We start from the raw sequence: 23,550 nt of genomic DNA, 5'->3' as shown, positions 1-23,550 counted from the left end.
AACAATTAATGTGACATTTTCCTGAATGCCATACTAAATTTGATTGTCATTTATTGAAATGTATGTTTAAATCAGCAGTGATGCAACTCTAAATGCTTTTTTCATTAATGTCATTGAATCCTTAACCCACAACCTTTGACACATAACAGAATTAGAAAGCCTTTTGGATCATTTGGCTGAAGTTGTGCCCTCACTGCAGTACCTCAGCTTGCTTGGAAATGTGGCCTGCCCCAATGAACTGGTCTGCAAAGAAAAGGATGAAGATGACTACCAGAGGTACAGGTTAGTGTTTTCACTTGTGAATATAATAGGGTATGTCAGTTTTGTTTTTTAAAAATGAAGAAATACTGAACTAAACCCAACTTGTAATCCCAAGCAAGTACCATTTACTCTCTCTATTTTGAAAGCACTCTGCCATATTCTGCTGTGAAACACCTATGAATTTCAGTAAACCCATTTCAATGTGATCACTCTCAGGAGCCCTATTTCAAGAAATATTTCAGTTCTGTACAGCACATGTTTGAATTGAGCAGGTGTTCACAGGCTCTCTTGAATGTGGTTGTTCATACGTGTTTACCTATCACCTCTCCTCTTTAAGGCCAAGGCAAGGCAACAATTACATACACTAAGGGTGACAGTTAAAAAAAAAAAAAAGTCACTATAGTGAGTAGTGACTTTTAGCCAGTTACATTGTCTACTGCTAACGTTTGATTATGGTGATGCATTTCTTCTATTATAGTTATCAAGATACTGTTAAAGAACACAGAAGAAAAGACTACTTCTGTATTGTGGCTCTTAACTGAGAGCAGTCAGTGTTTAAAATCAAATCAGAAAAAGAAAACTATCTCTATAATGCAATTTTAATGAGCTAGATTACACAAAAGGTCATCTGGAAATTAACTTGGAAACCTGATAAAATACTTCCTGTCCAACTGCAATGTTAAAAATTACAAGTTTTTTTTTTATTATTATTATTTTTTTCTTTTAAATAAAAATACTTATGACTGATGGCGACTCTGAGTATAGGTCCAAAGCTTATGGTATGTCTGCTGAAGTGACGATTTTTCATAGCTATAATCTTTAGGCAAGTGAGACATTCATCATTAAAAAAAATCCCTTTCCTTGGTCACATCTGATACAAGATTTCAGTCTCTGTGTATTTGCATTTTTCAAATCAGTTGAAAATGGGTCTCTGTGAGGCAAGTCAGAGCTAAGCAGCGCTGGTGGTCGGTGTGCTGACAACTTTACAGAGACTGAGAGACCAAGCTTAGTTCTTGTTAGCAGATCACTTGCAATATTCAGAGTTATAAAATAAAACTCTGAAAGTATCTTTGCATAATCCAAACTATTCTGTGGAAGTTAGTATAAAACAGCACAAAGTGGAGGAGACTAAGAGCAGGTTTATTGGGAAGTCGAATGAATTGGATGCAGCTCTTTATTGCTCATAAATGCTGTAGACTGAAACAGCAACACAGATTTTCTGGGTATGGATACATTTTTTTTTCTTTGTTCCAGACTTTTCAGAAGGATTTCTTGGTTGTCATTATGCTAAAGATTTTCACCTCCTAACAATTCAACTTTCGAGTCTAGCACAGCTGTAGTATTTTAGTTTTCAAGGAGTAGACCAGCTGAGATTTAATAAAATATTTTCCCATTGCTTTCACACTTAAGTGGAAGGTATGCCTACTATCCAGCTTAGAGGAGTCTAACAGTGCTGTCTCTATGTAAATTTATGTGACGTTTGCACCGGAGAATTGCTTAAAAAATGAATGATATTTCTACAGTTTACTGTTTTTCACTTTAAGTATGTTTTCTGACAATATGTCTCCTATTAATCATTTAAGCAAAAGTAGTACGTTAAAGGAGCCATTCAGAGGCAAGAACCCATGGTTCATTTAGTGCTGTCTGAAAAAATTCGTTATTGATTGACATCCTCTGTGGTTATGTGATGTAATATTTATAATATGTCACACAGCCATATATCAAAACAAGCATGTCTGTTGTTTCATTTCAATGCAAAATGTTGATTTCAGGGAGGTCAAGGTAGTTTTAGGTCACTTCATGGCAAACCACTGTGTCAAAACCGTGAAGTGATTGTATTTATGCACTGGTGGAAACTGCAACATTGCTTCCAGGTTCTTTCCCCTCATTTTTTTTTTTTTTTTTAAAAAGGTATTTTTTTCCATATAAACTTGGGATAATTAAAGCTCTTTCAAGAAAGAAGAATAGAAGAATGGATTTCTAATTAGTTGAATGATTTATGGTTCTGTTGCTGTAATGAAAGCTTCCTGATACTTTTCCATAACTTTGTTATATAAAATGTTTGCCAGACAGCATTACATTCAGAACCAACCAAATAAGAGTGTGTGTGTGTGTGCCTATATATATATGTTTGTCTTTACTGGAATATATTCACCTATCACTATTCGGGAATAATGGTGGAATTGATTAAAAGGACTGTACTAGCTATTCAGTTTTGAGGACATGTTCTGAAGCATCTTAAAGACACAGATTTTTTTCTTCCTTCCCCAGAGTTTACAAGTTTATCTCTAGAATTAGCAGCAACAAGCTGTCTGGGTTTGAAAATATTTCTATTTTAAAAAATGCATTGCCTCAAATCTTACCAGTGTACGTTTGAGGTAGTTCTGATGTGTTTTTTTTTAAGGGTTTGAAATAATATTTTTTCCATAAGATTTTTAGTTTTTACAGACTTTTTTGAGAAAATTCCTCACATAGGAGGCAACAAAACAGTGCATTTCAATGAACCCATATAACATAAACATTTTTACTTTACTGAAAACTTTGACTGTTTTTGTTTTGTTATGAACAGGAACTTTTTGCAAATTTTCACACTGACCATTGGAACCACAGCTTCATTTTTCATTGAGCTTCAATTTCATTCCTACTGAGTTCAATTAGAGTTCAGGCTATTTAATTCCTCAACCAGAAAGAGAAAGGTGCTAGAAATCAAAGCTTTATTTAATCTTTACATTCCTGCAAACTGAAAAGATCTGCAAAACCCCCCAAATCTCAACCGTAAAAAATTGCACTAAATCAACTTCTTAAAAAACTTTGTCTATTACTTTGTTGTGATATTAGCAACAGAGATAAAAAGGAATATTACACGTTTTAAAAATAATAAGTTTATTAAAAATAGTTGGATAATGTGTAATTTTTTTTTGTCAAGGTGTAAAGATCTGGATTCTCAGGTAATCCATGGTTGTACCGTTTCTATGAGGAGGTCAATGCTGAAGCTTTTGTCTATTTTTTCATTACAAATAGGTTTTATCCAAAACCTTTGTTATCACTTTTTCTCAAAGAGGTTATTTTTTTCTAAAAACATGGTAACATTTGAGTGGGTTATTTTTTTGGAAAAGAATAGAAGAGAAACTGTAAAGTGTTCGTGTTTTATTTATTTATTTATTTTGCCCCTTAAATGCCTTGTTATTATTTCTCCTTCCTTCCAAATCCGTAGGAGAAAAAGCTGATGACTTTTCTATACTTATTCTTGAAACTTTTGCTTGGAGAGGAAAATGAAAATGGAAAGTTTCATTCAGTGGTATTTTTATAGAGAACTTGTATGGTTCATTTTAAAAAGTCATGTTTTTTTTTCATCATTATAAAAATAGCTACCGTTTCTTTTCTTTTTTTTTTTTTTTTTGGTAAGAAAATATTGCACTATCAGTCTTTTTTTTTTTTTTAATTGTTTATTTTTTTACTTTATTTTCCATATTTGAGAGACGATATTTTGTAAAAGGTTATCTGGGGGTGAGAGAAAGGGAAAATTTCAGAAACTGCTCCTTACTGCTGGAATTAAAAGCTGAATATCTAAAATTTAAGGGTGATAGGAAAGATGAAAAAAGCTTTTGCCTTAAACAGGAAGCAACAAACACAGAAAAAATAGCTTGCAAAACAGTGCACGTTCTAAAATAACCTATTCTACTACTTTGAAGATTGCGTGAAAGCAAAGGTTGTGACCTGGAGATCAAAGTAACAGAAGTCAACACAGTAATTGCTGGTTGCTTCTCTTGTACCCACACTTGGTCAGTCCTGTGGGTGTATTGTTTGCAGTGAAAACTTCAAACATGATGTTACTGAACTGTGAAAAATCATCTGGGTCAGAATGTATTACATAGTTGTTGCTAAAGCTGCAGGTGACCTCACCTATTTTCATTAAAGCGATATGATTGTGAAGGATGTATGCTGTGTGTGAAGTTTTCAGTGCTTGTTCATCCTTCTTTGCTCCTTATTGACATTTCCTGGAATGATGCATTCATTAAGTGCTGTTGACATGGAAACAAGGGCAAGTGGAAACAAATGCCTGAGTTTATTTTAAATTAGCTTAAAAGCACATATACTAGATACGCTATCTTTGGCAGGGGGAGCAAATGGTGATAACCTTATGAAGTCCTCTTAAGATATAACAGTAAGAAAGGAAGTGCAAGCATTTTGTACAGATTAGCTTTTCAAGCTAAATCAACTATTCCCATTCCATTTGATTCTGTGAAATGTTGAGTCCTCTTACAGAGTTTCCAGCCTTCTTGCTATTTTTAACATTTTCTTGCTATTTTTAATATATACATATATATATATATATAAATTTTTGAGACAAAACCTCATTTATTGTAAATAGTCTGGTTATTGCATGTAAGGTAATATAGGTACATATTCAAGAAGCAGTAGGAGACCAGAAGTCCTCACTTGTCAATGAAACTAACGCTAATGTGCTTGGTCAGTTGTCATTGAACTTATTAATAAGGCTCCCTTTTAGAAGGAGGGATTTCAGTTTGTGGCACTGTGATATTCATTTTATGCAGTCATGGGATATTTAAGGTATTTCTGTATATCTGTATAATCTACAAATCTCTACTAGTTCACTGTTTACATAAGGTCTTGTGATTTCTACAGTACCTGGAAGAAGAAAAGTACAATTAATAGACATCAGATAGCTGCACAAATTCCACCTAAGGTTATCCATTGTAAGGATTTAGGAGCAAGGGATGATATAATGTGTTTTTTTTTTTTTTTTTTTTTTTTTTTTTTTTTTTTCCCCAGCTAGGTAAATTGAAGTCCAGAATACCCAAATTTGTCCATACTAACGCAATAAGTCAAAGCATATCTGTAATTATTGTTATGTGTATGGAGATTTTTCTAATTCATATAGATTACTATGTTGAAGTAGAGCAGAGGAGGTATTTGGAGGGGTCTGAATTTCTGAATGAAGGATTACTTGGCCATCACCAACTAGCGCCATGTTTGCATAGAGGCCATGTAAACCTCTAACATCATGCCTTCTGTTCTGGAAGATGATTGTTTAAAGTCATGACCTGGTTTCCTTAACTCTGTGCTGAGGAAGCTTTGTTACAGATGGAAATTCTGCAGCCAGCAATGTGCTGCTTTGTGTAGGGAAAAACTTCTATCTTGGTGGTGCAGAAGACATAATTATGGAAGAAAATCCAGTTCATTTTCATAAACTTGTTTGATCCTAATTTGGATCTTTGTTTTCATCTCTTCCCATTTGAGTGCTGATGCAGATTTGCCATCTTCAGGTTATTTATTACTGCTAGTTTATAGTAATGTAGCTGAGAGCATAATCATCCCTTCAAAGTTGGAAATAAGCATGTTAGTTTTACGTTCAATGATCATCAAAAAGAGGGAATGCAATAGCATAGGTATTGAATCTTCCAGTATATGTTAGTTATGATACAGGTTGAGCTAGACATTTCTGCATTCTTCTCAGTAAATATTTCTATATTTTTTAAGTTCAGTTTAATTTTCATTTTTAAATATAAAGCATGTACTGCAGTTTTATATTCCAGTTTTTGTTACTGCAAGTTCAAAATGAAGGACTATACAAAATCTAGCTCTTAAGCATAGTATTCCATTAAGGTTTAGTGAGTGGAACAGTTTATTTTTTCTAAAACTCTAGCACATCCAAATTTTCAGTTCTTTTCCTGTAGTAGTAGGAAATAAAACATTATCTCCAAAAGTAATTTATTGCCACTTTTAAGATTTTCTTGTAGTGTGGCTCATGGATGATGCTGGTATCTGTCAGTATCAGGAGGCCAACCATATTCTACAACTTGTCTGCTTTTCCAAGGGTGGTAATAAATGAATCTAGTCCTTTAGATGCTATGAGACGTGATGTGATTTTTCTTGTTATGGTGTTCACAGCTCTAGAATAGAAATTTCCTACAATTGTTAGATAATAGTAAAGAGTAGTGTTAAGAAACAGATTAAAACTTTCTGAGAATTTTTATGCCTGAACTTACATGGCTACTAAAAATAATAGATCTGAATGACGTTATGCTGTAGCTATTTAACAAAAATAACGAGTTGATATAAAAGTCATTTACACCGTTGATCAAAAACCCGACAAATTTCTTAGTATGTTTAAAATAGGTTTGTTCCTTTCTTCCGGGTGATTTTTTAAGGAACACATTTGCATTCTTATTGAACTCTTTTGCTTGATTTGTGAAATCTCCAAAGATTGTACGAATCGTCACCAATCTTTTGGGGTGATGGAATAACCCAAGGACTGTTTTTTAGAGTAATGACTTTTACATGGTAGAGAACTACAAGCATAACCAGAATAAACGTGCAAGGCAGCTGATAGGTCTTAAGTTTCCTGTTTGTTACTAGAGTTAAGAATACAAGCCTGTGATTTGTTACTGCTTGTAAAAAGAATCTGTATCACAGATGGTATTTCTTTACATAAACTAGAATTGTGTGTTGTTTAATAAATTGCAATAGCTGATCTCAAAGCTGTCTTTGTCCTGTCCCTTTCTAAACTCCAATAAGTTTCTTCAAAGGAAGGTTTTGCCCCACTGAGCTTTTGCCAATGTCAATAGCAGTTGAATCCCAAACACACTGCATTCCTTTGCAAATGACCCCTCAAGCCCATCCCACTTTTCAAATATCCTGACAAGCCTGTGTAAAAATTGTTAAAAATACTAATAATTACATGTAACACTTACGTAATTGCTAAATGAATTGTTAATCTTTATTGTCATTTTCACTTAACCAAGACTTAAATAACATGAAATGTGATTTTCACTGTTTTTTCAATCTCTTAGTGTTCCTGTTTGTGTTGTATATCTGTTATTAGTTTATTTTCACAGGACTCTTGGCACAGGGGGGTTAAGGTGCAAGGAGATGATTGTGGACAAAAGAAGGCGCAACTTTTCTTACATAGTTCATTTCCTTAATCCACCATGAATCGGAATATTGGTGTACAGGCAGTGACAAATGGATCTCTAAGCACCTTACTAGTGCCCTTGTTTTTGTATTATTATTTTTTCTCTCCAGAGCTCATCTTTATTCTCATCACTGAAGATGATAACCTTCTTTCATGCCACTACAAAGATGTTAAGCTGAGTAATAGTAGTCTCAGAGTACATGGAGCAGTGCTAACTTACCAAATGATTAAAAGATAAAAGGGGGTAGGAGTTTGGGGGGAAGAAAACCCTGTCCCCCAACCTCTAACCTATAATAAATCTTCCTAAACTTATAATGTAAAATGTAGATGGATCTTTCTTCATTAAACACCATTCTCTTAAGTAGTGATTTTACAAGTCTGAAACAGGTGAAATGTGTAATGAAATTTATGGATCCTAGTACCTGCCATAAAGTATTTTATGATGGCTGCATTCTGTGTTATTAGTAGCTGTCTTTTTCTGCAGTCATTGGTGTTTGATAATAGTCTTAAAACACCCAAAATTACTTACCTGCAAGCAACATTCCAGATAGTCCCTGTTGACAGTTTGAATAAGTTTAGTGCCCTTTTGTTGTACTTTACCTTCAAAACAGACTGATTGAACCATCAATAGCTCCTGAAGGCTGACAGAGGCATGTCATCTGGTCTAACCCTCTGATAGCAGGTTATCTGTGGGAGTTAACCTCCCTGCATTGTTAACTGAAATGTTTTATGTACTATGCAACTTCAGGATACTGCTGTGATAACCTTAGTAACTAAGTCATACATCACAGTAAAGAGATTTTGTGCAACAAATAACCCTGGATTAAATTTACAAGGGTTGAATTGATATTGTAAAGTGTTCATTCCAGGGCTTTGGTTATCCTTTCCTGTATTTTTATGGCAAACTTTTGTTACATTTAGATTGAAGCTGCATCTTCATATTTCTAACTAAAATATACCCAGGAAGTCAAATGCTTTCCTTCATTTAACAAAAAGGTACCATATTCATAGTATCATATAATACAGATCAATTTTATCTCTTATTTAGTAAAAGCAATCAGAATAAGTGGCATTTTATTTCAAAACAGCTTTTAAGAGTTCATCACTGATATACCTTGGTTCTACTGATGAGGTAACTTCAATGCAACTTTTTAATATCTGCATTGCTTAAAGGGTCTTAAAAAAATCAACGCTAAACCTGGTGATGTAGTTTGTGGCTTAATTTCTTTGGGTAGTGGCTTTTTAGGTTTTGTTTTTGGAAGTAACAAGTACTGGTGCTAATTCTTTTTTTTTTTTTTTTTTTTTTTTTTTTTTTTTTTCCCAAGTACAGTCAGGATGGCTTGAAAATACAGAACTACATTTGTATCAAGGAATGCTATTATAATTTTAAGCTCCTTTGAAATGATTGAGAGACTGACATTAGGGCTGTGATCCAAAGTCAGCAAAGATGACAGTGCTGTCTTAGTCTGTTGTCATTTTTGTTGCAGCCTGCTTTTCAATGGCATATTTCATTCCATCATTAAACATTTGCTGATTTTCTAATACTGATGTTTTCTTCACCTGAATATTCATCTTTTCTCACCCTACACTTAGTGGGTGTCTTTACTCATTTTTAGCTTCACTCTTCTTCATTCCTGACATATTGTTTCCTTCTGTACGTGTCTTCATTTGAAAGAATCTGTTGTCATCAGAGCTTTTCTGCCAGTAATACAAGATGGATAGATTCTCCTCCACTGAAAGATAAGGGCCAGCAAAATGCCAGGGAGGACTGGAAGGGCAGCCAGGAAAGCTGGGAGGAGGCTGCGAATGTGTCAGGCTCCTATATCAGTAGCTATTGCTTAAGAAATGCTCTTAGAACATGTTCTGTTTTGTGAAGTGACTATCTTACTCTTCTTATGATATCACATAATGTCATAGAGTCAGGATTCACATTTAAATTGTCTGAGCATTTCAGCACTAAGCATTTTCAGTTTGCTTGTCAGCAATTTATGGGGCTGTTGCCTTAAAGGAGAGGTGTACTTGGCTTGAAAGGTTTCTTCGCAGCATTAAATTTTGCTTGGTTGTAGATGGGGACGCTTACGGTCTTTTCCAATTGTCTATCTGGCCTCAGGGCTAGTATAATAAGATAACTCTTACCTTTTAAAACACATTTTTTTTTAGCATTGTTCTGTTTCAAAATACTGTGTTAAGTGGAGTTTTCTACTACTACAATTTCATTCTGCTGCTGCCAGAAGGAATTGGTATGATTATGCAGCCTCTCTGGCTGCAGGTTTATGAAAAGCAACTAGGCATGGGGGACATTATCAATCACCTTTCTACCCCCTGCTAGGAAGTCTGTCACTTCCTCACTTTGCAATGTCTGCTTCACATTTGGTTGACTAAATGTAAATAACGTACTTGAGGTGGTTTAGTATTTTGATTTTCTCTGGCTGTGTGCGTTATTTTGTTTCTGATCTGCCATGTTATCTTCTTCTGCATACAAGGATCCAGTGTTATTTTCTGAGGCTAAAATGTTGCTGTACTTTGAGTAAAAAGGATAAACAGAATATTGATGAATTCTAACAGGAACTTTGAGTTATGAAAATATTTACCAAAAAATGGTCTCTCCCTGAGTGCTTCAGCATTTAATCCTGAGCTGGGATCTATATGCCTTAAGGACACCTTGTCTTCCTAGCAAGACCAAATCAGAATTCTGCTTCCAAATGGTGCCTGTGTCAAAATTTAGTTCTGGAGAGCACATCCTGGGAATAACTCTTGATATCTTCTCTAGACTAATTATTGTTTTTAAAGAGTTTTGAACACTGACATGCGCTCTCATCAAGACAAAGGAGTGCATTTCAGGATGTATGGCAGAAGACAAATCACACCTCCCCCTGATTTGCTGTTCATGTGGATCTCTAATGTCACTGGTCATTTGTGTTTTAGGAAAATGTAAAACAAATCTGAAGTGTTTCCATATGACTGTTTGCTAAGAATTCTTTCCAGACAAATAGCTGGTAATTCCAATGCCTCAGATTGGTGTTTCCTTGCAACATGGGATGGAATTCTTAAAATTACTTGGAAGTCTAAACCAACAGTCTAAAAATAATTTCCATTTTATTTTACTAATGAAAATGCCTTATACCTCAGTAATAGCTGCAGATGACATACATGTCTGTTGATAATTTCCTGATCTATTTGATCTACCCAGTATTAAATTGCCATGGGCATTTAAAAGAAGTTTCATTTGAGACAATAAATTGTAAGAACTTGTTACATAAGCTACATTACATGAAAAGGGCAAACAGAGATAAAGAAGCAAAGGCCGTTGCTTTTTATTGCTGCTGTGTTTTAGTCATTTATTCTGTGAGTATATTGTTTACTACTGGATTTTAAGTGTTCATTTTGCTGTCTGTCAGATACTTCGTTCTGCACAAATTGACAAACCTGAAATTTCTTGATACTCGGAAAGTAACCAGGAGAGAGAGAGAGGAAGCTCTGGTGAGAGGTGCCTTCATGAAAGTGGTTAAACCTAAGGATGCTAAGGTAGGAGAGTAAATTAAAAACAAATGTAACAATGTGTTATTCATTAATGCTGTTTTAAAACATCTCCCAAAAGCTTGTCTTTTATTAAAAAAAAAAATAAAAAATAAACTTTTCAGACTGAAGGACTGGTAAATATGGTCAGGTGAGGGACAAAAAAAACTTCATAATTTTTGTTGGTTTAGTATCAAACTTTGCTGTTATGTCTGCTTAAGTTATGTCTGGTTACATTATCAAATTTCTGGGTTCCAACCTCTGTTTCATATAATAAAGTAACTAATATGTGACAGTGAGCTTTAAAGAATATTTTTGCCTTTTATCTTTATTTAAAGATATGTGACAACTATGTGATGTGCTACTGTGAAAGAATGCAATTTTTCTGACAAGTTGTGCCCTGCCATGTATGTTATACACAAATGTCTATTGCAGTGCTCACACCTATGGTGTTTAATGGCTTTTAGTGGAACAGCTGATTCTAATTTTGTATGATGTTACTTAATGTGGTGTCCTGCTAATAAGCATTGACAACGCCAGAGATACAGTTTCAGTAATCTGAGCTTTTGATATCACTTGCATAAACTCTGGGCATACTGCTGAGGTAAACAGAATAAGAATGTGATTTCTACACTTTACTTTTTTTTTTTTTTTTTTTTTTTTTTAAATTGTTGATCAACAGAAGATGATAACACTCTGAGCTTCAGAGTGTTTTAGTGCTGTGGATCTCAAAACTCCATTCAAGTTTTTGGTCTACTTGCTTTCTGTTTTGTTCTCTAAAACATACCATCAATAATTTATTGCAGATTTACAGTAATCCTGAATAATAATGCAGCAGTTATGGAAATGCACCGTTTGGTAGCATAACAGTGTTGCTAGATAAATGCATTATCACAAGTACAGTTGCAGTGCATAATAAATTAATTCAGACTGATTAATTTATAACTATTAAAATGTTAACACTTCTGATACGAGTACAGCTTTGAAATATTGCTTACCATTACTTTTAGTTATTTCAGCTTTTATATATGTGATAGATGAAACAATTGATGTCTAGGCTGTTTTGAATATCTTCACTGAATCTGGCCAAATGCAACAGCTGAAATGTGTTAAGTACGGCATACTTATGCTGAGTGATTTTATAATTCTGTTTATTCAGATTTTAGATCTGGTGAAGTATTGTTTTAATTTTATTTAATTTTAATTATATTTTTCACCTCAGTTTGCTGTTAGAAATTAAACCAACTGAATAGTGTAAGGGTGCAAGACCATTCTGGATAAAACCTCTTTTAATGGTCGTAGCTAAGGGTAAATTGCTTCACAAAAGTAGGATAGGATCTTTATCTTTTATCTTTTATATCTTTTTACCTTTGTATGGTTTTGCCCACTCTATCTTGACTAAACTTACATTTATTTAATCAAATTCGCAGAAGTTTTTATTCTTCTAAATTTTTTTCTACTTCTTCTTCTAAATTTTTTTCTACTTCTTCTTTATAAACAGTTTGATACAAATTGCTGATGGTAAAATCATTCTAAATGTTTTTCATGGCATGAATTAATGCTTCTTAAGGTGCTGCAAAATTACCCTCATCATACAATATTATATACGTATTACTGAAGTGGCTAATTTAAAACAAACATGAAATTGGGTGCAGAACCCAATTTAAGAGGTATTGTAAGCATCTTAAAATTGTTTCAAATTTGTGCATGTTTCCTAGGATATTCATGGCTATAGTACATATGCATGCAAACTTCCACTCTAAAAGTCTTTTGTGTGAATATAGTTCCAGATGCTGATATGTATGTATACAGTTATTTATAACTGTACTCAAAGACCACAACAAGCAGCATTCCTCTATATATTACAAATGTGATGTGCACAATAACTGTGGTTTCAAATTCTATTATGTTATATATTGAATGTATAATATGCTTTTTTTGTTGTTGTTGTTCTGTTTTTTATTCTCTGCCCTTCAGGTTTCCTTAGGAAATGAGTCTTGAGCCCTCTGTATGTTCACCAGTTCCCCTCCCATGTAATTGCTGAGAATTTTGATGAGCTTTGGCCCAATTTATCAGACAGCTAGTGGTAATATATACTAAGCTTTCTGAAACTAGTTAGAGAATAATACACCTTGATCCAAAATAAGAGGAAGGCTGCAGCACACTCAGTATTAGTCATCAGAAAAACTCTATAATATGCTGACCTGGTGATGCAAGACCCTACTGATAATGAGCTTCCTGAGAACATTTTTTTCTGTCCTCCTAAGGTAGTAGTCACTGTCTCAGACTGTACTCACCAGGAGTGAAGTTGGTATGATTAATTTTCATATTAGTGGATGGAATTATGATACATGGATGTATTGTTCTGCCAGGTATAATGTCAATAGTGAACCAATCAGACTTGCTTTTTCAGAGAAAAACAAAACAAAACAAAAAAACTACATCTAAGTCATGTTACCCCCCTCTCTATTATGGTAAGCAGAAGATGGTATGGCTTATTCAGCATAAAAAGCAGACTGATGATCTAAAGGGGTTGTGATGTGGGGAGTTGTTTTCATTTTAGTCTTGACATGAAATACTTGGGAGAGCAAAATACCCCACCAAGAAAAAATACACAAAATGAGAATAAAAGCAAGAAATTTCCATCTGACTAGCTTGTGTTTACTGAAATGCAAAAGAATCTAGCAATCACCAGTCATCACTAAGTTATAAATATTTTATTTTGTATAAATTTTTAGACTTTCATTTTTCTCTATTTTTTCATATTTTTAACAGAACACTGCGCTTTCTTGTGTTTTGCTTCATTTCATCTTTTGTTTAAAATGCATCTGTTTGTGATATGACTGTCTTATGGAAAGATGCAGTCATTTATTAGAAAACAGTTTAATGTTACAATGCAGTGTTCCATCTCTCCATGTAAGTGAGCTAAACTTCATTTTTTTCTGTGATGTTTGTGTTTTCTTTTGTCAAAATATTGAACATAGTATCATGCCTGATTTTAATAAAGATTGGGTAAGCCTAGCTGGATAGGAGGCATTGAGCAAGATGTGGAAGCCCCGTTTAATGACCAGATCATGACCTCATTTCACTGGCATAAGCGTAGATCAAAGTGGAAGATGCCTGTCCAGCATGAAGTGTGTTTCTGGGCATGACAGCACTTCGCATCAAGATGACAGCTCAAGAATACAGCAGTCAAAATTGCTTAATTATGTGCCAGCTTTGTAATTATTCATCCTTGTTCCTACAAAGAGTACAGTTGTCATTTCTTTGACATAATCATTTAAAACTCTACCCTCCTTCAGCTCATAGATTTTATAAGAATCATGCTTCTAAATGTTTCATCTTTAAAACTTAGAGATGCGAAACAGAATATAATTTGAAAATCCATTTTAAGACTCCATATTTTTACATTATATATATGATATATATATAAACAAAATGAAATGATGAAGTATCAAAGCATATCATAACTCTGAATTTTAAAGGTCTATATTCATGATCATTTAATCTAGATGATGAAATGTGGATATATCCATTATATCTAAAATGTGTTGCTATGAATAAATACATACTGTCTTAACTCTCTTTAAATATAATTTAATTGCTTAGTACTTGCTTTTTATAAAATGCATGTACTTCCCAGTATTTTGCAACCCCTCTGCCCAATAGCAATTTTTTTGGCTTCCTGTATTTTTAAGGTTAATATTTTTATCAGTTATATTTATAGTGGCAAAAGCAAGCAATGGCACTTAGTCACATGTAACAGTCTTGTAGTTCGTAGGACCAAATCATTAGCAGGTATACATGGGTATACTTCCAAGTAATCGACATTTTATTATGTGAAAGTTATTCTGCTTCATAGCAACTTCACCAAGTACATCTGGTCCAGTGGGTATAAAGGAAACTGTACAACAAAAGATGGCAGTATAGGTGTTTTGATTTTTTTCCCCCTCAGATGTATTATTTTCTTCACAAATTATAATCATAAAGCCTGACATAACATTCTTTCTCTACGGAACTAAATGGAGACCGTCAGGTAGAAAGACAAGTCTAATATCTGTTGTTCATGTTATAGACGGTATGTGATTCGTGCTTACACTGTTACTTGGAAGGTAGAGAGAGTTTATTTTATGATAGAGTAAATATTTAGTGGTACAGCTTAAGAAATAAGGAAAGCTAAAATCTATAGTGTTGGTTTAGGATCATTGTGAGAATTGTGTTTAAACTCATAGAAAGTTCTATTTTATCAAAGTGATGAATGCTTTTTAAAATTTCATTAAAATCAGATGAGGCATAAGGGGTGTTTTTAGTGATTTTTTTTCCTTAACTATTTTTTTTTAAAAAGTAATATTTTTCTTGAATATATATCCTATCTGTGTATGTTAGCTCAGCACTTAGCACAGTGAAGCCAGAAATGGAACTTGAGCAGTCATATTCATAAATACATGAATACTTTGTTCAGAAGACTTTAAAAGTCATTAAAGCTGTCCTCAATTTTTGCAGTAACAAAAATGAGTTCCCAAAATATAGATATGGCTTGATATAATACTGAGAGAAAAAATCTATCACCTCTCATGGTGCTTATAGGGTGAATCAGTGACATGGGATTTAAAGAAACAGTAAATCTAATGTGGACCTGCAGTATATGAGGTTACTGGGCAACAAGCAGTGTAGGTGTTGATTCCCTGGTTGAAGTTACTGATCTCTGTCTTTGCATTGGATCAGTAGCAGACCAGTGTAGCACTAGCTACATAGCATGCTTTCCTAGTGAAGGAACTTCATAATAAATTTGATCTGGCTATGAATTTGTGCATCATGTGGGGAAAGCTTTTGCTCCTGGAATGAGTAATACAATCTAGAACAGTCTGCAGTAAGTCTCTAGTAAGTCAGTCTCTAGTAAGCAGTTGCCTTCCAAATGCTTGCAAGGGCAGCTGTGTTTAAGTGAACAGAAAGTCAAGCTTGGGAAAAAGCAGTCAAAGGAGGGAAAAGAAGGGTCAGTATCCAAAAAAAAGAACAGAAGAAAGTTGTGAAGTGAAGATGAAGATTGGAATCTTAACTGTGAAGAAGTTGGAAGTACCAACTTCTAAGTAGCACCCAATCTACTTAGAAGTAGATTGCGTTTTGCTCTATTTTTTTTTGTCTTGGCATATGATAGGTCACATGATTAAAGAGAGAGATCATCAGTCAGTGAAGTGAGAAAAAAGCAATGAGTTGAAAGAGTGGGGATTAAGCTGATAGCATGCATCTGTTGAAATAGCAAAGGAATGTATTCTATTTGCCTAACCTACTGTAATTCCATCTGTCACAAAAGAAGAATAGACAAGTGGGTCATAGGTTTGTTAGGGTAGGGGAAAAAAATTTCCTTGTTGTTTGTTCTCATAGTGATATTTCTTGAAAAAGTGATACATGTATAGTTCTTTGTGATGGAATTATGTAGACTACATTTCAGTATCTAATTACTGTTGAAGGTAACAGTATGCAAAAGGTGATATCTCTTTCCTAAAATAATTCCTTTTAAAAAAAGTATATGATTTCCATGAAGCCAGTGTCCTCTTAGCCATTAATGATCCCAATGCACTTTTCACATAGAAGGGGTGTTACACTTGGAGCCCTGGCCTGATTCCAATTCAGGTAATTACATTCTGCCTCCATGGATTTCTCTGCAGTCTCAATTTACTAAGGCATTCTTCTCCACCTTCTGCCCTAAAATGATATGTAGTGTTGCAGTGTGCTAGTTAACCAGCTGCTACTTTGCACCTGAAAGGTGTCTGTCTTTCAATAGTAGTGCACAAATTGATCCTTTATAAGACTTATTTAATATTTGTAAAGCACTTGGAGGTTCTCTGGTGAATGGCAATAGGTACCGTATATCGTTAACTTTTAATTGAAGAAGCTAGCATGACAACTTGTTTACCACCTTTTTTTTTTTTTTTTTTTTTTTTTTTTAATATATGTATATATTTTCTATTTGTGGGCTGAGACTGTGGAAACTTCAGTTATTAGATGTTGCAAGCATATAGTCTGGCTTTTGTCTTATAATTTACTGATTTAGTCTAGTTAACAAATTGTCATTCAGTATAATATAATACTATGATATCAGACCTTAGGGCAAGAATCATAATTGTTTGCAATTACCAATGGATCAGCGTGGCTAGAATTTTATCCTAAAGTTCTTTTTGTTTTTCTTTTGGAAATGGAAATACTGCTGCTGTACAAGCAGAGCTCACTGCATTTTTCCATTGTTCTTCCTTTGAAAAAACTAATGCAGTGGATCAGATGACAGTACTGTTGGGGGTAGGAGATGTTAATATGCTACATTTTGTAAATAATAACAATAATAATAATAAATGTGTGTAATATTGCATTGGCAAAACTCTGGGCTAGCCTGTGTCTATTCTTTTGTTCCTATAGGTAGTGTTTTTTTTCCCTAGATTTCTAGGCTTGATATGTCTCATGCTCTCAATTGCATTGATGAGTCATTCCCATTGAAATTGTAGTAGTATTGAGTGTAATGCATAGAATATATGTTAATTCTTAGCCGTAAAACAAAGGTCCAGTTATAACGGTATAAAGTCATAGCAAGAGAAAATCAGAAAAGGTTTTACTTGTAATTTTGTAACTGTGAAGCATTTGGTTCAAAACTTGGAAATAATCGTCACAGCTGAGTTTGTATTTATTACTTGTTTTGACTATGAAATAGTTTTCATAGCAAGTTCTACAATGTGTACACATGCTGTGTTCTTAACTGGCTTTGCTGTTTTGCTGAACAGTCAGAAAGGTCACCAACTGTTAGAGAGAAACATGGTCACAGGGACCACTGCAAATGAAGGCAAAAATAATTTGTCATGATCTTCCCAGTAGTGTAATCTTGTAGTAAAGGACAACATGCTATAAGGAAGATGATAATATAAACAGAGTTTTATGTGAAGTTAACCAAGCTCTTTGGTATTCTCATTGGTAGAGGTTATAATGAGTGTTTTTTAGAAGGGTGTTTCTCACATACGAAGGCAGAATTATGTGAGCATTTAAATAGTTTTGCTTATCATGCTTTCACAATTATGAGTTGTTCTATCACACCAACTTATCTAACATTGCCACATAGTTTTAGGTTGCTGATGTGTTGAACAGAAAAAGAAAAGGGGGTAGGTTTATACAGTTTTAGATAATAAACTTTGTTTAATTTAACATCCATGTTCAATTCAACATCCATGAAATTATTAATTACATTTCATATTATATACTTTATTAGAGTCATTGCCTTTGCATCTCTATGTTCTCTTCTGATTTCAGTAGTCTCTTCTTGGTATAAATCCTAGGATCTCAATTACTGGAAATTTTGTCCAGTGTTTGCAGGGTAATCATTCTATATTTCACAGTACTTTTTTATTATTCTGCTGTAAATTTTGTCCTTAATTGCTCAACATTCCCCCTCAGCCTCCCCACTCCCTCCCCAATTCCTGGGGAGCATGGAAGCTGAAGAGAAAGTATTTATTTGGAGCATTTACCAGCTCTTTGTGTGTGATTCAAATTACTGGATTCTTTTTTCTTCCTTTTTTTTTTTTTTTTTTCATTTAAGTACTAACCTTCTTCAGTACTACATTCAAGAAATTTTCTCATATGATGTAGTTGACTTTGTAGTAGTGAAGTTACTATATCCAGTCCGAAGAGTGAAGAAATAGAGCAACGTTAAAATGTCATTCTCTACAAATCGTTATTCCTCTAGTTATTGGATTTACTTGCCATTAGCAAAATGTTTTTGGTTACACTGTGACATTTTGATTGATATCTGTGATAATGCTATAGGCCCTGATTCCACAGAAGTGAATTTTATCTTACAGGTGTTTCCTTTTGACATCAATGGAATTGTGGCTTACAGCAATCAACAGGTTAGAAGTTAAGGTGCCAAGACCTAGGGATAAAGGACCATGTCTTTATCATATAAGAAGTGGGGCAAGCACATCATACAGCGTCTTGCTGTGAGATGAACATAGTCTTTTTAGTGTTGACATAGTCAAATTAGATGGGTGGAAAGAGGACAAGAACAAAAGGGGAAGTAAAATGAATGTACCTGATATTGGCTAATATGTCTAGTCACTTTGGAAACAATACAAGTGTATAAAAATAGACATCTGATGCCACTTTAGATACCTTCAAGTATATAGCAGGTCCCTATAAGGTTATGTCTCTATGGGAATGCGAGCCTTTTCAGAGTCACCATAGGAGGCCAGGCCTACATACCATCGGGTGGCTAATATGGCAGTAGAAGGTTGTGTTTAAGCAGCTGAATCCTGCTTTTCCCGTAGCTCTACAAGAGAGACTGTATGCTGCAAATTATTGCCAGGTCAAGAACGCCAGAGCATTGTAGTAATAATCCTCCCCCATGCTATAAAGTCAGCCAAAATGTGGTCCAAGAGGCACACAGGGCTGGTAGTGATGAGGTCATCTCCTAAAAGCTCTAGCATATCATTCATTCTCTCTTCATTAATGACTAAGAACATGATCAATTTGTAACTAGTTTATGAGTTATTTCAGGAAAAAGAATTAATTTGTTTCCAGAGAAGGACTGACATTTCTCCTCTTATCTCCTCTCTTACCAGAAATATATAGGCCAAAAGGATATTTTGTAAGAAATACTGAACTTAGCTTAATGGCTTTCTAAAACTGCTCCCTTAAAACCATACTGAGCTCACAGATTCTGGTTCTAGTTCCTGAATGTTAGCTGAAGATAACACTAACCTCATGGTGTTCATATACGAGGAAAATAGTTTTATTAAATTCTGTGCCTGGTTGGGTTGCAGAACACAGTGCTAATTATAGGTTATCCTAATCAGGCTGGCCATTGAAAATCTTAGCCAGTATTGTACAAAACAACAGATTTTCACTTGACTTTAGGAGCAGTAGAATAGTCTTTGCACACTCAACTTGCACATCTGAAATCTTTATTGATCTATGCGAATGCATATACAAGCTTATTCTGATCCAAGCATCCTTTACAACTCTTAAGAAGACTTCCATCAACATTATTCATTTCTCTGAACTTAAAAATTTCATACGCCTCTTCCCCCGCCCCCCTCCCCCCCCCCAATTCAGTGACATAAAACATTCAAGATTTGGTGACTTCGGTTACATGTCCCCATTTCAGGGGAAAATGAGGGATTCATCTTGTGGGGAAAAAAAGCTCAAAAACATGTGACTGGAGGACTGGTATTCTCTCTGAAGGATCTAGGGAGAGTATAAAGCTTTTAGAGGAAGTTGTCTGAATTTATCTTTGTTATTCACAGCATCTAAGGACAAAGTATTTATAGGAAAACACACAAATTGCAATCAACTCTGCCATTATGAACATCTTAACTTCTTAACAAATAAAGTTCCAATGATGTTTCAAAAAGAGCACTCTTTTGAACCCCGTCCTGTGAGTGATATGTTTTGTAGCTAAGGTTTTGTGTGATTTTAGCAGGCAGTGAATCTGTCCTTAAGTTATTAGAGTTCAATTTTTAAGTGTATTTAAGGTATGCTTCATTTCTAATGCATCAAATGGCATTATATCAAAGTGCCTAGTAAACTCATGAGACTTTCTGAGTTGTCCCAAAGATCATTTATTTCTCCTCAGCGTTGGTGGGGCTTGAAAACCTTACACAATTTTTCTCATCAAAGAACCTGTGGGATATTTACTTAATGGTTAAATTACAGTTGCCTTTGTGTTTTTAATTTATGAGCTTGAAGCAAAAGGAGATGGAGCTTTCTGTTATGTCAATACAGCAAACTATCCTTCATATCTTACTCTGGCAAGTTTCATTAGGAAATATATAATTTGGGTTAAAATAAGAAGTATATTCAGGATTGAAAAATTTAATTTTTTTTCCTTCCCACATTGTAAGACTAAATATACAACTTTTGTTCACATAACGGTTACAAACAGTTCACTGTGTAGGCCAAATGCTCTCTAATGTAGTAAAATTAAGAAATAATATGCTTTGAAAGTGATTTATGAGTGTGGTTAAACTGCCAGATTTACAAAGAAATAGTTCAGATCTTGGGAAGCCTCAGGAGTCACGTCAAAAATGAATTTGACCATGATTTAAACTGCTACTTTTCTTACATGACATTTAATATGTGTACTTTGGGGGCCCATATGTCTTTAATAAAATAGCATTAAGTTTTAAATATGATATGAATGCAGTCAGTTTCTAAATTCATAACCTTTTCCACAACTCCAAAATGCTAACCAATAAGGGAGTCACACATGCAATAAAACATAAACCTTAGAAAATAGTTTTTTATTAGAACGGTTAGACAGTTGGCAGCTGTGCTGTAATGTAATAAATACATGCAGCCAATGTGGGTTTATCAGTCTTTGTTTACACTGTAAGCAACAGGGACCAGACAACTAATTATAACTGAGGACCAAAGGTCATGGAAAGTGTATTTTGTCCAGTGAATGTGTGCTTGCTAAGTGAACCTTATAACATTAAGAAAAGCAATTTCTTAAATAAGAACTGCTATAGTATGCTTCCCAGTTGTATTTGTCCGAGGATATAACATTTATTAGAGAGTTGTATACTTTAAGACTGTTCTAAAGGACTAAGTATTTTAAAAATTATGAAAAGACATACACGGCTTACAAAGGATTTCAGTGTTTAGCAAATGGTGGCCTAAATTGGTTAGTGTTTCATGAAAAGAGAAATAAGGGAGTCTGGTCTATACTGAATTTAAACTCAATAACAAAAGAATGTTAACATGTTTTCAGGGGTGTTTCTTTGCAATGTGAGGAATTCCATTCATTTTGCTAAAATAATCTATTTTAAGATTAGTTTCTGAAACAGAAGCTAGTCTACGGCAAAACCAGCTTTCTAGATAGCTTCAGTTTTTATTCAGGACAACGGATTGCAAACAATTCCTTGCTGAGTTACAGGTTTATTCAATGTATATGGAACAGTACCATAAGCCTGATCACAGATTCTAGGTAGTCTGACATTCTAATGAAAGCTATTGAAATGGTGTGGGAGTCAGGAAAAGACAGATTTTCTGTACTCTTAAGAGTGTGTGGGGGTGGGGGATAAAAACTTCATTGTGGTATACTTTTTCCTCCAAAATGCTTTCAGAGATTTGATTTCTGGTTAATGTGGTTCTAGAAAAATGGCAAAAGTAAATTAAAAAAGTCTGCTTTGAGATGTATTACAAAGTGTATATTCAAATGCTAATCTGCAGTCCTCTAGAATTATGGGTCCCCTAGAGCATCCAGAAAATTATTAACAGCATGTAATCCAGCTCAGTGTGAATGCATCCTTACTCTGTTAGCCAAATCTTTACATAATACAAATCATTCTACCTATAAAAGCACAAATATGTTATTGTTCTCAACAGGCAATTTAATGCAGCTATAGGGAGGAGAATAAGAGAAAAGAAGATTACAAGCTAGCTGATCATGCTTTTATTTCTCTTAAATCTCTCGGCATTTCTCTGTGGTTGTACTTGTTTAAAGATTGTACGCAACTGTGCTGTATATATGATTTGGAAAGCAAATCAGCCTAAATATGAAGTTTCAATGGGTGTAGTTTTTAGGGGATTTATATACATTTTCCTGCAGAAACAGTGCTGAACCTATAATCTTTTTTTTTTTTTTTTTTTTTTTTTTTTTTTTTTCCCCTTCTTCTTCTTGTAATTCCTCTGAAGGCTTAAATTTTGCTGTAGAAAGCTCATTTATATTTGCACCAAGTTGTGAAGCTTCCTTCACAGAATAGATATTAAAGTTAATTATTTTCTGGAGGGTTTTATCAAAAGGACTATTTGCGTGAATACATACAGGAAGCATGTGAATGTGGAAGAAAAACTTTTTATTGAAATAACATACAACCATCTCTAGTCACATTGTGGGGTCAGGATCCTGCTCCAGTGGCATTATTTCAATGTGATCGAGTTTAACTGGCAATTCTGTAAGCAAAAAAGTGGATCCACTCTAGCATAAATGTGCAAGTTTTGGTCCTTTACTATCGCTTTCTGCAATCTTTTTTCCTTATTATTTTGCCACCTGACTGGTGCTTGTGACTCTCACTATATATGTATATATATATGTATATATATGTATATATGTATATATGTATATAGTTTTATGTATATATGAAACTAATAGTTTTGCTTTGGTATGTTGCTTTTGCTGTTTTCCACTAAGCACATTTCATTGTAGCGTATAGATAACACAGTCATTAGATATTTATGTAAAATGCTTAGTCTGGGTAACCAGTCTGCCTAGTATTATTAGCTGCCAACAGAAAACTTAAACTAAATGTTAGTTTAAAAGTAAGAGGTGCAGATACTGGCACCAGAGAAGTAGGCTCTCTAGGAAGAAGAATGGAGTGGTAGAGGCAACGAAAAATTTCTGTTACACCTGCTCTCATCAAGCCCAAACTGGAAGGAACTGTACATGGGTCTGTGGAAAAACAGCATTCCTGAGTTTGAAAGAGGGAGTCACTTGCATGTTTTACAGTTAGCTACAGGTCAAGTCCATTGGACTGCTGTACAGAGAGCATGAATGCTTTGCACTACTGGGTCATAGAACTGTTCTTGAAGAGCTTTACTCACTTTGCATTTTGGCAGGAGTTTGTGCTTTGTTTCGTATTGCATATTGTTCCAGCGATGGCTACCAGGCCATAGTATTAGTCCATCACCCCAGATCTGCTCAAACTTACAGCTATGCTGCTTCTGTACCACGTCCCCGGTCTTTGCTTTCTCCTGTGTGATGATTTTTCATATATTTATAGTTTGGCTAAGGATCTTCCGTGTTATTTACTTGTAAATAACAACTCAAAGATATATGGAATTTTGAAAAATGGAATGGT

The 23,550-nt window shown here is 34.4% G+C and overlaps 1 protein-coding gene across 9 annotated transcripts in view; it reads left to right on the top strand.

The window, feature by feature from the left end:
- Nucleotides 1-23,550, top strand: part of LRMDA (leucine rich melanocyte differentiation associated) — a 694,799-nt gene that overhangs the window by 400,721 nt on the left and 270,528 nt on the right. For all 9 annotated transcript variants that reach the window (XM_035329289.1, XM_035329293.1, XM_035329288.1 and 6 more), the window contains 2 exons: nucleotides 143-282; nucleotides 10,597-10,723. In XM_035329289.1, coding sequence (XP_035185180.1) covers nucleotides 143-282; nucleotides 10,597-10,723 — 267 coding nt within the window. The remainder of the gene's footprint in view (nucleotides 1-142; nucleotides 283-10,596; nucleotides 10,724-23,550) is intronic.

Source organism: Oxyura jamaicensis, chromosome 6, assembly GCF_011077185.1.
Source record: "Oxyura jamaicensis isolate SHBP4307 breed ruddy duck chromosome 6, BPBGC_Ojam_1.0, whole genome shotgun sequence".
NCBI classification, from domain to species: Eukaryota; Metazoa; Chordata; class Aves; order Anseriformes; family Anatidae; genus Oxyura; species Oxyura jamaicensis.
The sequence above is the reverse complement of the archived record's forward strand: the minus strand, read 5'-3'. Positions and strand labels throughout refer to the sequence as shown.